At 33.2% G+C, this 16,342-nt stretch overlaps 1 protein-coding gene across 3 annotated transcripts in view; it reads left to right on the plus strand.

Moving 5' to 3' along the window:
• Positions 1 to 16,342, plus strand: part of NRXN1 (neurexin 1) — a 1,026,070-nt gene that overhangs the window by 88,699 nt on the left and 921,029 nt on the right. The window contains exons 3-4 of one of the 3 annotated variants that reach the window (XM_031675605.2): positions 7,671 to 7,688; positions 10,929 to 10,958. The exons of the other annotated variants lie outside the window; for them this stretch is intronic. Coding sequence (XP_031531465.1) covers positions 7,671 to 7,688; positions 10,929 to 10,958 — 48 coding nt within the window. The remainder of the gene's footprint in view (positions 1 to 7,670; positions 7,689 to 10,928; positions 10,959 to 16,342) is intronic. 3 annotated transcript variants of the gene reach the window in all.

Raw genomic sequence — 16,342 nt, forward strand, 5'->3', positions numbered from 1 at the left:
CAGCATGTTTTCTTAAGCAGTGGATGTCCATCTCAAAAAAGATAAGATAGGGAATTATAAGGCTACCTTAAAAGCTTTTATTTGTGGTGACTTGATTTTATGGATCAGTAAATCAAGAGATAAAGGATAGATTAATCAAGCTTATGAGTCCCTTTTCAACATGAGCTTGCATTCATATGGGTGTACTGAAGTACTAGATGCTAGTACAGACGTCTATATATATGAAAATTTCAAAGATAAACAATTGACTGTACCTGTGAACAAACTATTTTCTTCTTAGCCTGTAATATAAAACTTTATTTTAAAAGGAAAATATGAGTTTGGACAATTTATTTAGTTTTTCTTTCTACTTGTCTGTTGATTCAGATTTTAAAAGATTAGAACTTGCAGCCCAGTTCCCAAGAGATTTACTATACAGCATGTATGTAAAAAGAATGAAAGTATTTTTCATAGTTTTAAAAATCATATTTGCATTTCATAACTAAAATGAAAAGGCAAATACACTTTATGTGACAAATTCATACTGTATTGCCTAACCCTCTAAAATATTTGGCTTGAAATGAAAGTGGGCTTTTGTTTCAGATACTTTGAAAGGGAAGCAAAATTTTATGTGCTGCAAATGAAATAAATCCTTCCTTTAAATTTTAAAGGCAACAAGTAATTTATGGAATAATTCTCCCTTTTATTTCTAGCAGTTAGGATGCCCATGAGTAAACACATTTACTAACCTGGGCCTGCTTATTGCCACTAAAGTAGGGCAAATATTTCATACATGTGGTTTTTGTCTAGTAATTAATTCACTCTAATAGTACAGGGAAGAAGAGTATGAAGTCAGTTTTTTTCTTCAATAAAGGAAATTAAATAGTATTACATTTTTTTTGTTGACTTCATACAATTAACAAATAAATGCAATTAAGAAAGAAGTATTTTCTCTTAAATATTTCTGCCTTCTTGCAACAAGCTCAAAGAAATCAAAAGACCAGTCTTCACACTTCTTTATTGTATTACCTTTAAAAAAGCTAGCAGTAATAGGTGCATTTTGATAGTAGTTCCAGGAACATAGCGCCGCCGTGCTGAACACTTCAGCATCACCCTGTGTTGTTCAAATTCTTCATGTTGATTTTCTTTTTAAAACAATTTTTGAAATCTACACAAACTTGGACCGGGAGCCTCAAACACTCTTGGAATCTTCTACTTTCTATTAGGGTATCTTAGGCAACTCACCCAACCACAGTGAGATAATACAAAGATTATACAAGATAATGTTTATGAAAGTACATTTAAAGCAGTAAGACTGCCCAATAAATTAGTATATTGCATTTCATTCTTATTTCTCTTGAACATTTGGGACAAGTAACTTGAGATCTTCATAACATCTTATAAAATATTTTATGAAAATTATATTCATTCTGATTGTCTTCTGTTTTCAAGTGATTGATTTGAAGAGTGCAATAATGTTTTGGTTTAACATAGTATTTCTGCATTATATTTAGGAGGCAGGGAATAATAGCACATTTTGTAGAAAAACCACCAACTTACAGATATTAGATTCAACCATATTAAATTACTGATATTTGACCAATTTTGATCTGAAGACAATAATTTTATGTTTCAACCTCAGGTGCTGTTGGACTAAGTGCTCTTAGTATTTGAAGAAACAGGAGAATTCTTCATAACAGCCTTCCCCCTGTTGAAATGTCCTACATTTGAAAAGATTACTAGATATTTGGTTTGTTGTAGGTAGCATTTTATTCAGCTCTGAGAGATTTCTGGAAGATTTAACATACTATCTAGTTTATTTAGGGGAAAAAAAAAACCAGTTACTTCCCCCTTAAAATTATTTTCAGTGACTTCTATAAAAGTTTAAAATTAAATTAACCACAAATTATAAAACATGCAAATAATTTGACTTTTAAACAATAAAGAAAATGAAAAACTAAAAACTCTGAAGAACTGAAAGATCCTTTTTAATATTTATTGCATTTTTCATTTCAGACTATTTGTTACATGTGCAAAGCCCCTAGTGGATTAAAGATAACATGAAATATTCCTGTTATTTTGAAATAAAATTACATTTTTCCTTAAATACAAGAATATATGTATAATTGTCAGGTCAGTTTATATCGTATGGACCATTTTCTTCTATTCAGTATACACAAATCTCATTTGTTAAGCTCTAAATTTAGGACTTGTTTTTACAGTATGGTTGACTTAGTTATATTTTTGTACAATGTCTCCTTAATTTAATGACAAAATATGTTTTTTTTCCCTCAGAGAAATTAGATTTGTCTTAGAACCTAAGTGTAGATGAGTAAAGTCAGAAGTATTTGAAAGTTTATTTGAAACTTCTCTCTAATGAAATGGCTTGTGAAAAAACTGTCTACATCTAGCATGTGTTAGATGTCTCAAGTGAAGGGCCATTGGTGTCCTTCAGGAGACTTCACCTACTCTCTGTCTTAATAATGGGGAACCTAGGACGCATTGTGGAGTATTCTCTGCTTGTACCATACAAGCCACAGGATGTTTCTCATTTGCTCATAAGGAAAGTTACACCTGAGTACTGGCATATCCACAAAACCATTAGAAGGGGTGATATGTTGAGGAGGTAGGTAGGGGTGTGTTTAAATTTATTTTTCCAAGAGCTTTCCTACTCTACTTCTTAAAATGTGGTGACTTTAGACTCTTAGGAAGCATTACCCCTCAGCCTTCCTTGGAGAGTAGTGTAGCAATGATTCAGCATGGATGGGAAAGTGCACAGTAACACCCTGCTCACTTATCTGTCAGTTCCATATCAGGAAATGTTCATTTCTCAGTAAGCACTAAAACAATACAAATGAGCACACACAGTGTAGACCATGCTCTGTTTATGGTCACTGTTAAATGCAGTGATCCTTCCCTATGTCCAGCTATTGATATGAATATAGAAGTGTTAACTTTCAAAGTTTAGATGTAGGTAAGAATTGAGGCTATAAAAGCAAAATAAAATCCTTGTAATAGTCTCTCATGAAGAGAGAACTTGAAATTGTGTACAATATAGTTCATGTGAACTATTCAATATGTATTTTAATATGTGGACTAAGAAATATTGAATTCCATTAGGACCATTGAACAAGCAGAAGTATGTGCCACATAATTAGGCTTCCTTCTTTCTTTCTTCCTTTTTTTCCATCCTTCCTTTCTTCCTCCATTAACTAGATGAAACATTGTGAATTGAATACCACAAACCTCTTTGTAACAAAATTGGCACCTAGATGAAGCAGAAACATAGGCAATCTCCAATTTATGAAAGTACTATTTCAAAAGTTCTTGGAATAAACAGGTTGAAACTCCTATCACATTCCCTATGGAAACAACACTGTAAGGCAAGGTAAACTTCTCAGACCACTTAGCAAAGGACTCATTAATTCCATGGTATACTTGAATCATTGCATTGTCCCCAAAGTATGGTCAGGTATTGCCCTTAACGTTCCTAGGGAAAATCGTTTTACAGTTCCAAGTGTGATTCCAGGAACATGTCTGCTGCTTCAAGTTGGTTTAGAGATACCCTTCTTTTCACTCCTGAACAGTGAAAAGAGAGAAAAAAAATTGGCTCCCCTCTTGCTCAAGGACTAGGATCCCAGGAGGCTGGGTAGGAGTGTCATTTAGGTGAATTTACAAGTTTCTGAGTCCGCCTGTTAAAAAGCATTTGAAACTAGCCAGATTCCTGCCCAGGCTGTTTCTTTCCTTCCTTAAGCCTCCATAATGGACCTTTTTGCTTAGTTTTCTGTTTACACCTCCTCTCGGTTCTGGTTAGCTTTTCTCTTCCTCCAGCTGACTGCTGCACAGACCCACAGAATCAGTGATTTCCTCCATTTCCCAGTCCTTGAAGCATTCCCAGACTATTGAGGTTTTCTAAAAGCTTTCACTGCTAGCACCAAAAGAAAAATATAATAAAACAAAGCTCCCTCCTTTGCTAGCATGGGAACCAGACGCTACTGGCACTTGGTTCCCAAAATGAAGGGTAAAATCTTTCAAAGAAATGTGAGGGGCAAGCCCCAGGTATGTAAGGAAATAAAGTCATAGTCTGCATTCCTTCTTCTGTTGCGTAGCACCAGCCACCAGTTTTGCTTACTATGTACCTCACTCACTCACCTTGGAGGGCATGGGTGGGAAGTCGCCTGCAGTACGGGCAGTTTTGATGGAGAGGAGCAGCCAAAGAAAATGAAGGGAGACAGTTAGAGGCAACTAGCAGGGATGGAAAGAAGCCGAAGGAGGAAAGAAAAGCCCAAGTGGTGGCAGCCTTCTTTTGGCCAATTCTTAATGTAAAACGTAGCCTATGAGTTGACTACTGCATGTACATTTAGATGCAGTCTTTTATATTGCTAAACTTAAACACTGATTATACAAAAAGGAGTTATTGTGGTATTTTATTCCAAACTTTAATGTATTCACTGGTCATGATTAAACTTACGATTTTCTTTACATGGAAACGAGAACATTTTTTCTTATTCATTTCTCTTTTCCTTGAAATAGGTAATTAAGATTATGTGCAAAGAACATTGTTGTGACAAATTAAAATTACCGTTCTTGCATTCCTATAAGCTGGGGGCCAAAGGAAAAAAGAGATTGTCGGGATGCTCTTTTGAAGTAATTTTAAAACATACAGTTCAGCAGTCCGCAGCTTCCCTCGTGTCAGCACACGACCATCATTCATATAACATAACCCATATTGTAGTGCTTGCCATCCATCTCTGTGAGGGAGGCTTGTCTTTTCTGAAAGTAAAATGAAATTTAAAGTGTCTTTTCCTTGGTTTTTATTCATTATTTTTTACGATCAAAAGAGAAAAAAAAGGGTGATCTTTATAGGTGGCATGATCATCATCATAAAGTTGATTACTAAGAGACTCACTCCATGTACTCAGTAGGATTAGGTCAGCAGAATTAAGAAGCCAGGGTTTTCTGCAAACCAAGAGCTTTTCCTAACTTGACAATGTCTGCAGGTAAGGCTGGATGGACTGCTTTCTACCTTACACTAAAGCAGAATAGACTATCTTTACACTGTGGCATGCCAATTTCAGCACCTCTCTCTGTTGCTGCTCAAAACCAAAGTAGTATTTGATTGCAAAGAGAAAGCAAAAGTTGATTTGATGAGAGAAACTGTTCTTAAACTCGATATTCTATGTTTAGTCCAAACACCAAGTAGAAAGGAAAGAAAAAAGGAAAAGTACGTGGAGAATATTTATAATTGCTAGAGCTACCGCCATTTGTAACTACTTCCAAATTCTGAAGTAATGTAGAGATAATGTTTAGGTTAACTGATTTTAAATCAACTAAAGCCAACAAATATGTATCAAAGGGGTAGAATAGAATGAAACAAGTAAAAAGAAGGTTTTTATCTTATGATTGAATCTTAAAATATATGGAAACTCAAGGAACATCTGCTCTATGCCAGTTTTCTTCTTTTTCTTCTTCTTTTTTTTTTAATAGAAGTTAATATATTACCCTTCCTTTTACTCTAGTACTTTAGAAATAAACCTAAGTCTTCTGAAGAAGACCATTTTTCTGAACATGGTCAAGTTGGGATTTGATTACACTTTGGGCATGACTTGGATTTGCATATAAGGACTTCCATTAGTTAAGCTGGTTCTCTGTATGAATAAGAACTCAGAAAAGTGCTGGATGCCTGGGCAGGATCAGTGATATCCCCTGCAGCTCTATGCCTTAGTTAACAGTGAAGAGAGAGCTCACTTTCAGGGGACTGCATCCGTGACCTTGCTTTTTATTAGCACACCCTTATAGCCTACTAAGCACAATTGTAAAATTAGTGTCAAGCTTGGGCCTTCTTTATCTTGTTGATTTGTTTTTCATATTTTCTTCCCCTATTAAACGTTCATGCAGCACTTTACCAAAACCCCTTTCTGGGACTGTGCTGCTCAAAACCATATTTGCCAAGTGATCTCCTTGAAATTCCCTGATTTTGTTGTTTTGCTCTACATATTTAATAATCTTATTTAAAACGAGCATCTTAAATGGGAAATAGAATTTCAGAGGATATCATTACAAAACCAAAGTGTATCCTAAACATTAAAATAACCTATATCTTTGTATAATTTCCAATGTAAAGCAATAAAACGAAACTGTAGTGTTTGTGTCCATGTCATGTCCAAGTTACCATCGAAAAGTAACTAATTCTGTCTGATTCCCTATTTGGCAAATTAGAAACCTAAATCAAACAGAAAATGAATATCACATACCAAGTATTTTAACCATTTTTTATTTCTTTAAAAATCAACTCTGGCAAATCAAGTATTTTCTATAAATGTTATTGTCCACATTTACCACTACCAGTGTTCTATTATATATTAAGGCCACGTCAGTAAGAGTACCTGTGTTGATATTTCAGTTTCCACCTACTATATTTTAAGCAAAATTGGTGATTTTTAATTCATTAATAACTTTAACCATTGAAGTTATTTGTTGAACCTGATGAAGTGGTGCATTTAAGTGTTTTTCTCTGTTTTCTATATTGTGTTTTTGTTCTTTAGGCACTTTTGATCAAATGACCACTTAAAAAAGTACAGCTAATTAAGTAAAATATAAGAATGAGACAAGAACTATCAACATGGGTATACTGTACTGTTGAAAACACCTTGATGAGTACTGAAACTTTGCTCTCACCCTCGTCCCATGAAACAGCTTTTCCTTCCATTTCTTACTTAGACCCCAAGCCCTTTGTCTCAGATAGTACTTGAGTTGCCTAATGGGTACTAATAATATTTTAAATTCCATACACTTACATTGATTATGTGTAGGAAAGACATATAAATTCTGATTGTATATATGTGTCTGTTTGTATATACACATATGTAAATATATTTAAGTAAATATATGAAAATATGTAAATTTTACATAGCTATATAGAAATATAAGGGACAGTTCCCCCAATATTATTATTATCTCTACTACCTTCACATTCACACCCTAAACAGAAATACAAAGTGAAATAATCATGGTAAGCTTTGCATAATGAATAAACTTTCCCAAATGGACTTCTCTTGTAATAATTACTTTTTCTACTTAACATTTTTTAAAAGTTAGCATTTTAATAAGTTGCAATAAAATATGAACATACTGTAAGCAAACTAAATAAATTATAGATACTGGGTGTGTAATTTATGTTATGTTTCTTTAAGAAAAGAGATTGAAGTATTAGAAATATTTAAAGGCCATGGTAGTAAATGGATTACATATTTGGTAGAACTGGAATATCTTTAAGTGAAATTTCATGGCTCCTTATTTCATACAATTTAGTCCAAATCAGAATTTAGAAATAGAATCTTTTAGAATTGTTATATTAAAAAAGAGCTTTAAAAATAATTGCCTAGGAAAACCGTGCCAGCAACATCCAAGAGTAATGTTTACTTTACACAGGCTAGTGAAAGGCTTTTTAAAACTCTCTGCTCAGGACACAGCAGTATTACTGAAATTTTGTCTCATATTCTTTAAATGCTGCCATTGGGAGGGAACCTGCTTCCCGTGATTGTGTTTTCCCTTTTGAATGGGAGCGATGGAGCACTTGCATGATGTGTTTGGTGCCTTGCATGAAAAAGACATGCAAAGGCAAGGTCCAGTCTGCATGCTGCTTAATGAATGTTTTTCCTTTTCTCTCCCTCCTTGTCATGTGCTTTCAGAAGACAACAATGTGGAAGGTGGGTACTTTCTACTTTATTTTCCAACTCTCATTTGCCTTTTATTTCTTAGTATTAATAGAGTACATCTTGAATGTAGACGGTAAGTTGAACTTCTTCCTGAGCGTTTGCTGATTTCTGGATTGTGCATCATTTTTCATATAGAACACACACACTCTCAGCTCCATCAGCCCCAAGTATATGAAACTCCTTCAATCTGAACGCCAACCCTTGGTGGACTTCAACATCCCATATGAACCTTTAAATACTTATTTCAGTGCTCTGCATGGAAAAATGACACAATCCTGCTTCTCTTATTATAAATGAGAAAGTATTTCTTTGCAGTCTTAGAACATACTGCATGATTCTTTCTCCATTTTTTTTTCTTGATCAAAATAATTTCTTTTGGAAATGTTTAGTAGTATTACATCATCTCTAGCCCATTGGTTTAGTGTCAAATGATTGGATTTATAAAAAGAACACAAAATAAAGTACTGACTATAAGTAAGAGGCATAAATTTAGATTAAAAAATAAGCCATTGACCAATGGAAATGAAAGCATACAACACTCCAGTGTGATTATTGGTAAGTATATTTGTAATAGTCTGTGTCTGTTAAATAAAGCTATGATATTTGTTCAAGGTTTTCTAAAATTATCTCTATGAAGGAATTTTGAGAAAGTTATGCATTTTTTCCTTTAGAATCTGACAAACTAAAACATATTTCAATATTCTTACCTTCAAAGAAATTAAATGTATTAGTCCATTTGCTGCCAAATAAATACATAAAGGATAAGAATAGAAAAATAACTAGGAAGAGCCAAGCATTGTAAAAGGGAAGATGATGTCCTATCAACTTGCATAATCACAGCATTAACAGTTCTTGCATAAACAATTTTCTATTATCTGTACGTTAGTAGAAAGTGTTTAGCTATTTTATTTTGCTACAATATTTTGAAATACAACCATTCATGATGTTTACTCCTACAGAATGATGAATTCCTTAGAAAAAGTCCCCATCCAATGTTACAGATGAATATCCATTAAATTTATAAGATTTGATATCTCAAAGAACAATTCATGGTAATACAAAGTTGATTAGTAGCAGGTTTCAACATATTATTTGCGATTCTTTCGTGGACAATACCATTGCTTAGTTGCTGAACATTTCTATTTCATTATTTAAGTAAATAAAATAGATTTAAACTTTAAAAGAAATCATCAGTGACTATTTTTCCAAGTGTTGCTTCTGTCTTTCTGTACTATAATTTTAATAGCATGTGAGTGTGTACTTGATAAAGATATTACACTGAAAGTCTGACTGGCATCTTTCAAAATCAGTCTCATTTATATTGTGCATGTTATTTGGGATCAAAAGGTTTTTAAAGAAAGTATCTTTTTTTTTTCCTTCTTTTGCATTTCCTTAACCATCCTGTAAAATGTTGCATGTTTCTGTTCATTTCTCTTTAAAGCCAGTTGCATTTTAAAGGGCTTTTAAATCAGCTTAATAAGCATGGATGCCTCTCTCCTCATACACACTCATTCCATGGAAAATTTTGACAAGATTTTTAGAGTATAGGCTCATAAACTATTGTAATAAAGTTTATTCAATCATAATTTTTAACATCCCTATTGATAACTCCACTTTGGCAGTATAGTCTAGCTCCTTTAGAGGCAGGAAGTCTAGCATGAACAATGTGGAAGCTTTGAGATTTTAAAATTTCCGTCGTTAGGTGTTATTAAAAACCACTAGAGGGGTCTAAAAGTCATATCCATACAGAGATATTTCCCTGATTTAGTCTACAGAAAAGTTATAAACTATTACTAGGAAATATGTATAGTAGTTTTAAAAGTGAAATTAAATGAAAAATTATATAAACTGGACAGATAAGCCACTATTCCTAAGCATATAAAATATCATGAATCACCAACAGATCATGAACTTTTTAATCTGATTGTGTGATTTTTTTGGGGGGGGGGTAAAATTGCCTAGAAAATACAAAAAGAAGCTAGATTACAGAAACATTAAACTACTATATTAAATAATTTTAATATTGTGAATGTATGATAATTTATAATTGTATCTATCCCACAGGAATGTTTAAATACCCCTTTAATTTTTAAGGTAATAATACAGATTGTTTCAATACTGATGCAAGTAATACACAGTGTTATGTAGCTCAAAGTCTCAAATATATTTGAAATAACACTGGGAAATGAAATATAAATTTTAATAAAATTATACATATACTATATTGCTCTGACATTTTCCCATTATTTTTTGAAATATACAGGGATTGACGAGTAGTTTTATTTCTGAATTTAGAGTAAAGAACTAGGAATTAATGCCTTTCAGTAAAACACATCTTCTTGGATAGTGAAAGAATTTTTTTAAAGGACATTGGCAGTATTTAGAAAAGGAGTGATCTTTAACCTGAAATTAATTGTGAAGCAAAAGTTAAAAAATAATATAAGTAAACAAAGGGAATTCAGTATTCTTTCAGAAAACTTCTTTGATGAGATTATATCTTAAATATACTCATTAACTCATAGTTTAGTATTTAAGTAATGTTTAAGTAAAGTGCTAAATAATATTGTTCTTTATGGAAAATTACTTAAGCTTATTCAAAGGTGAGCCATTGTTTAAAAACATTACTCTGTAGTAGATTCTAACTTTACAATTGCATGTCTGATGATTTTTTTTGTATTTGAAAAACTTGGTCATTTGCTACATGTGTCAGACAAGGAGACATTTCTGTATTATCATTTCAGTGTGACTGAGGATTTTTTTTCATTTAACTATGAAACGTCTCATTTTTTGATGAGGGGAAAAAGATCAGACCCGGCCCATGTTTCAGGTATTCCTTTGGGTTTTTTAAATATAATTTCATCACCAAAGAATGGCAAGCCCTGTCGGGGCAGTGTTCAAAACAGTCTCATCAAAGGGCATGAAGGGCAGATGCAATATTTAAGGGATTGGTTGAATTTTAAGTCATGCTCTTATGCTCTTGATTGTTCCAACTGATACGTAGAAGAAATACACAGTGCAACATGTGCAAGTGTTTAAATTGCAGTTCTGTGGCTCTTTGCCCGAAAGCATTCCAATCAGGAGTTGAAAGAATGCTTTTTGATTTGCCTCTGTGGTACAGGCATGTCTCATAGGAAACAAGATGTCTGTCACTGAACATTTTTGTCACTGTGACAACCCTGCCTTTCCATGCTCCCTTGTTTATTGCTGACTGTGCTCTTGTTTCCCTTCAAGGTCTGGCGCACCTGATGATGGGCGACCAAGGTATGGGCTCTGTTCCTTTTCCACTCTGCTTTCAGTGTTTCCTTGTTCTGTAGTTGCTTTCAAACCATCACAGCAAAGGATGGGCAAATGCTTGCAAATTATCTGGCTGCAAAGTAAATACGTAACTTTTGTTCACATTTTTTTTTTCATGTGTTTTTCTCCCTTTATTTGTTGGTTTGGTATTGGTTTGCTCTTTTGACTTTTATTTTCCTTCATTCTATGCACTATAATTTTTACAAATAAATGAGACATAAGAACTTGTGATTGAAAGCTTCCATACATTTATTAGCATAAGTGTAGTTATACTAAAGAAAAACTGAGAACTATCAGAAGTTATTATATGAAAGATATTCAGTTTAACCTATTGCACCAGAAAGAGTTCATTTTTCACTCATGCATGGCAGTTTGGGAACATGCAGACATCTTTGGCTTCTGGCTTCTTGAATGCTGAATATAGTGTTCTACAAAATCAATACTTTTTCTACCCACAGCCATTGTGTATCTCCTTTCTGTGTAATCTTTTAAAGTGAGCATGGGCTTTCCAATTTCCTTGCATGTATTGCCTTAAAAAAGGCAGATTTCTTAACGTGTACTGATTGTACCTCCATTTGTTTTCAAACCTTATTTATACTTTCTTGTCTTGTTTAATTTTCAAAGAATAGTGCATTTACATATATTCATAATTCTTATTGTTGTTTCTCTCCTCTTTATTCTTTTTGTATGGAAACCCTTTCTTCATGGAACCATTTCATCAACTCCATAGGTAAAAGTAAAGGTATTACATTATTTTATTTCTTCTTAATATCATCTATATGAATTACAGTGTGTCTAAGTTACGCAAATATATTTAGACTTTTTGGCATTAGTAATGGGCACTGAGAGGTAGGTATGAGTGTTAATGAATATTTTATGAATTTAAGGTAAGAAAAATCCATCAAAATGTTTCCCTCCTTTTTTTCTTGCTTTTTAGAGTGATTCCTTTCCTCGTATTAGCTGCTTATATAATTAATGTGTTTAGAAATTAGTTACAAGATTCAGTGTCATCTTTTGCAGTATCGTTTAATGGTAGTTAAATGATGAGTGCAGCCACCATAGATATATCATCTTCAAACATTTAACTCTGGAGCACACCTGCCCCAGCCATTCCGCCTTGGGATGTAACTGTGAGCATGTGCAGCATTGAAATGGTACTGCTGTGGGCTTATCAGCTTGTGGTCTGCTAGATGTCATATATACACATTGACTCCATGATAATCTGAAAAGGCAGTGCGGTGCGGTGCGGTGAAAGACGAAGGAGCAAGACAACTCTGTTCTTTCTTTTGTGTGTACTAACTTTGTCTTAAGAACGTTATCAAACAGGTATACATTTCTGCGTCACTTGGTAAGTCAGGCATGTGTACTCTTTGACGTGTTGGCGCCAAATTTAAAAGCATGCTTTCTTTTCCATTTAGAACCATCCACATTGCGTTTAGTGTTTTCATTAAAAGGAAGTAGATGATATGCAGCTGTGGTAAACATGCATCATAGCCTTTAAATTAACCATTTTTAGCTATGTACTAGTGAACGTGCCCTTGGTCTCTAGTTTTGTTTTATTTTGGTTTTTGTGTTTTGGTTATCTGAAACACAGGAATGTGTTCCCTTGAATTCTCTGAATCTTTCTTTTGCTCTGAACATTACTCTGGCGAATTGGGACCAAAGCTCACACTTCTGCGCCTTTACATTTGTGTCGTCTAGCAGGGAAACTTTTCTGCTTGAAAAAGCACCTGAACATGAGCGGAGCAATAAGTAAGAAATTATATCAAAGTTTTAAATGTGTGAAATAGAGCTTCAGAAACAAATGTTGTTTGGATAATTTGAGCCAATAAAAGGAGAACATATGCTATTGCAGTTTGTGTTTTGGTCAACCATTTCCAATAATACAATTTAATCTTATTTTAAGCCTTTTTAGCAACTATGCAGATGACAGTATGTATCGATTCTTTTATAGATTTTGTGCACCAGTTGGGATGCTTTCTAAACTTTTTTCTGAGGGCAAATTCCCATTACTTCCCTTTCTTTGGTGGGCGTTTTCCACCACGTTCCTTAGTGTAGGACTCAGGATGGCGTAGAGGGCATTGTATTTGTATTTTATTTTACTGGCTGAGTGAAGTTAATGTATATGTGTTTGTATATGTGCATGTGTGTATTTGTATGAATGCATGTGTGTACACAAACTTTCTAAATGTATTTTTCGCATATATTCATTATGTTGTAAAAAGTAACTCTGAAAAATAATATTCTAAGAATATAACCATTTAGCTCTACATATGGAATAATTCATGTTTATACTTAGCTGATAATTTATTTTGCTGTAATTAATGTTGTGTCACTTAGCTTTATTCAGTTTTATTATGTCAGTCTTAAATGTTTTCTGTTGCCATGTGTGTCAAACATATTTTTACTTCACCGGTTTTCATCAAATTTTATTCTTCAATCTGCACAAAACTACACAGGACAGGAAGTTGGTTTTTCCTTCACATTCTTCTTCTGTTAACGGAACCAAGATGTCTTTTGATGTTAAATGGGGAAACAAGACTTTAAGATGGACTTGAGTATTTTGCAAGTCAGAGTGATCACCTTTACATGTTGGTTAATTATATATATATATAAATGAGAAATGTGATTTATATGTCTTTATTAATTGCAAATTAATTCAACAAATCTGCATTCTAGAGCAAAAAATACAATCTTGACTATGATGTCATCCAGACTGAAAAATTGTCAATGTAATATGGAATGAAAACATGTGGATAGATTAGTTTAAATGACGAGAATGCAAGTGCTGTGAGAGTGGTAAAAAGTGTGATCAGTGTCAGCATTCAGAAAAGATAAAGATAACATGAATCAGAGTGTCCCTTAGGAAGGTATCCTTGCCTTGTGCCACTGTTGGGGGAGCCAAAAAATATCTAGAAACTGCAATGTAGCTTCCTCTATCAAGTTAAATCCTAATTGTGCATAAAATATGCGATAAACCTATCCACTCTAAAATAACTGATTTGCATTGTAGATTCATGCTTCTCAAATCTTTCCATCAAAATGTAATCCTGGAGCATTTTTCTTGACACCACTTTTTTCTTTAGGATTAGTGAATTCAGGTGCTCTGGAATGAACATTTGTAGATTAAAGTCTTTCTTTTTTGAATCCAGAAGTAAAACTAGGTTCAAGAACATTATTGCTATCATTTTGATTTCTTCTATATGAATTCTTAAGTATTTTCAAAATTTTTAAATATTCAATGATAGAAAATAAATATCATTAAAAAATGTACAGTTAAACAAAAACAAAAACAAAAAAAACAAAACATTTCTTCTGATGGATAACCTTCTTCATCCTCCTCCCCAGACTCTCTAGAGGTGACCACTGGTGTCACTTTGTGATGTATCCTGACGGAGTTGGTATGGATCTTTTCATACTCCCTAATTAATTCTTCAGGGGTTTGGAAACTGCAGAATTCCTTACATTTACATGACAAAAACAGAAAGTCTTCTGGAGACGTGTTAAGGCTTTGTGCTGGCAGAATCATAATGAGTGAAATGGAAGTTTTTTTACTCTTTCTGTAGGCCATCATGCCTCACAGTTTCACTTGGTCATTCTCTTTCAAATTTAGAGTTGTTATTTGGATTTATTTTCATGTTTTCTAAACAAAAATACATCACCTTTAACTGATTACAGTTAGGAATAAACTTTGCTTTCTCTGCGATAGCTGAAGGAAGATGGTATTCAGGACCAGCCTTACTTCTTGTGGTTGTGACTTGATGGATTCAAATGGTTTTTGTGAAATTGTGTTTGCTTTCTTTTTAGGCTTGAAATTTGTCAATGACATTGCTAGGACTATTGATCATACTAATTTTATTCTTTACTCTAATTAGAATTTCGATTGATCTATTTGCCTGGGAATTTAGTTTATTTTTGTTTTTTCTGTGTATATTTATGTGGTCACTTCATTCCAACAATTATTTATTTGTATTTTACTCTAATATTTGAGAGAAATGAATGACCTTTTGAATCAGAAAATGTCAAAGGAAGTTAGTTATACATATATATAAGTTATATATAGTTATAGATCCAAAAAAGTTACTGGTTAATAGCTCAGGAGTACAGGTCAATAATTGTCACATAAATGTTGTACTTCGATTGAAGGCCTATATTTTCCATCGTAAAAATCTGTAGTTCTATATATTTATGTGATTGGTTATATTTAATGTCAACTTTTCCTAGTAGACTGTAAGCTCCATGAGGGCAGGAAGCTTGTCTTTCTTTTTGACCATTATATTTCCAGAATATTATTCTTATTTTATCTTGAGTTTGCTATTCTCATGATTTATGTATGTGTGTGTTGGGGGAGGGCATGTTGGAAAAGGTAGATACAGAGGAAGACAGGGAACGTTTGGAGCCAACATAGTAGGGGGTGGAAAAGGAAGAGGAAGCTTACTCAAATAACAAAAAGGATTGTAGCAACAGATTATATTGAATTCTCTCTGTCTCTAAGCTTCTGAATAGTTCTATCGTTCATGTTCTTCCTGAAGCTGCAGTATTTCTTCCTAGTACAGCATCTTTCTGTTATCTCTTGAGTTTGTTTGCCTTTAGCCTATGCACAGCAATGGCCCTGTAAGGAAATCAAGTCAGTGTATTTTTGTGTTTAAAGGTTTTGAAAAATTTTAAGGTGATTCACTGTCACCGTGGCAAATAATCAAATTTTGTTTTCTAACTTCTGCTATTCATGTGATAACACATACAGGACTTTTCCTGAAATTCAGATCTGGTGTTAAGCTATCTTATGTGGCTTCCATGCCATGAGTTCCTTTTTTTTCTTTAACTGTATAAATCATGATGTACCATAAGACCTGTGTTTAAATTGGGTTAGGATTATAAGCTTTCAAAAAAGCCCAAATTTAAGTCTCATCTTATGATACAAACATATTTGCTATTCCTTACATTCATAAATTCTACAATATATTTGCAAAATAAATGTCCATTTGAGTCTTCAAATGTCTATTGTTTGATTATCCAGGTTTCTCATGTTACTTAAAAGCCAAGGTATTACAGCTGTCAAGCATACAATTATACATTTTGAAAGTACCTAAACTTTACTAGTGACAATGAAGATATTAAAGGAGAATAATTTAAGAGGAAAATAAACACAGATTTTTCTCATAATCAGTTGTGTTAATACCTAGATATAATTGATTCCACTCAACTAATTGATAAGCAGTATCAAAGATTATATATTTTAAAATTTTATCTGTAATGTCAAACCACAACTAATATACTTAGTCTTAAAATAGATTTGATATTATTAATTTTAGGGGAAAATAAAGTATTTAGTATTCTTATACATTTTCTTT

Source organism: Vicugna pacos, chromosome 15 (assembly GCF_048564905.1).
Source record: "Vicugna pacos chromosome 15, VicPac4, whole genome shotgun sequence".
NCBI lineage: Eukaryota > Metazoa > Chordata > Mammalia > Artiodactyla > Camelidae > Vicugna > Vicugna pacos.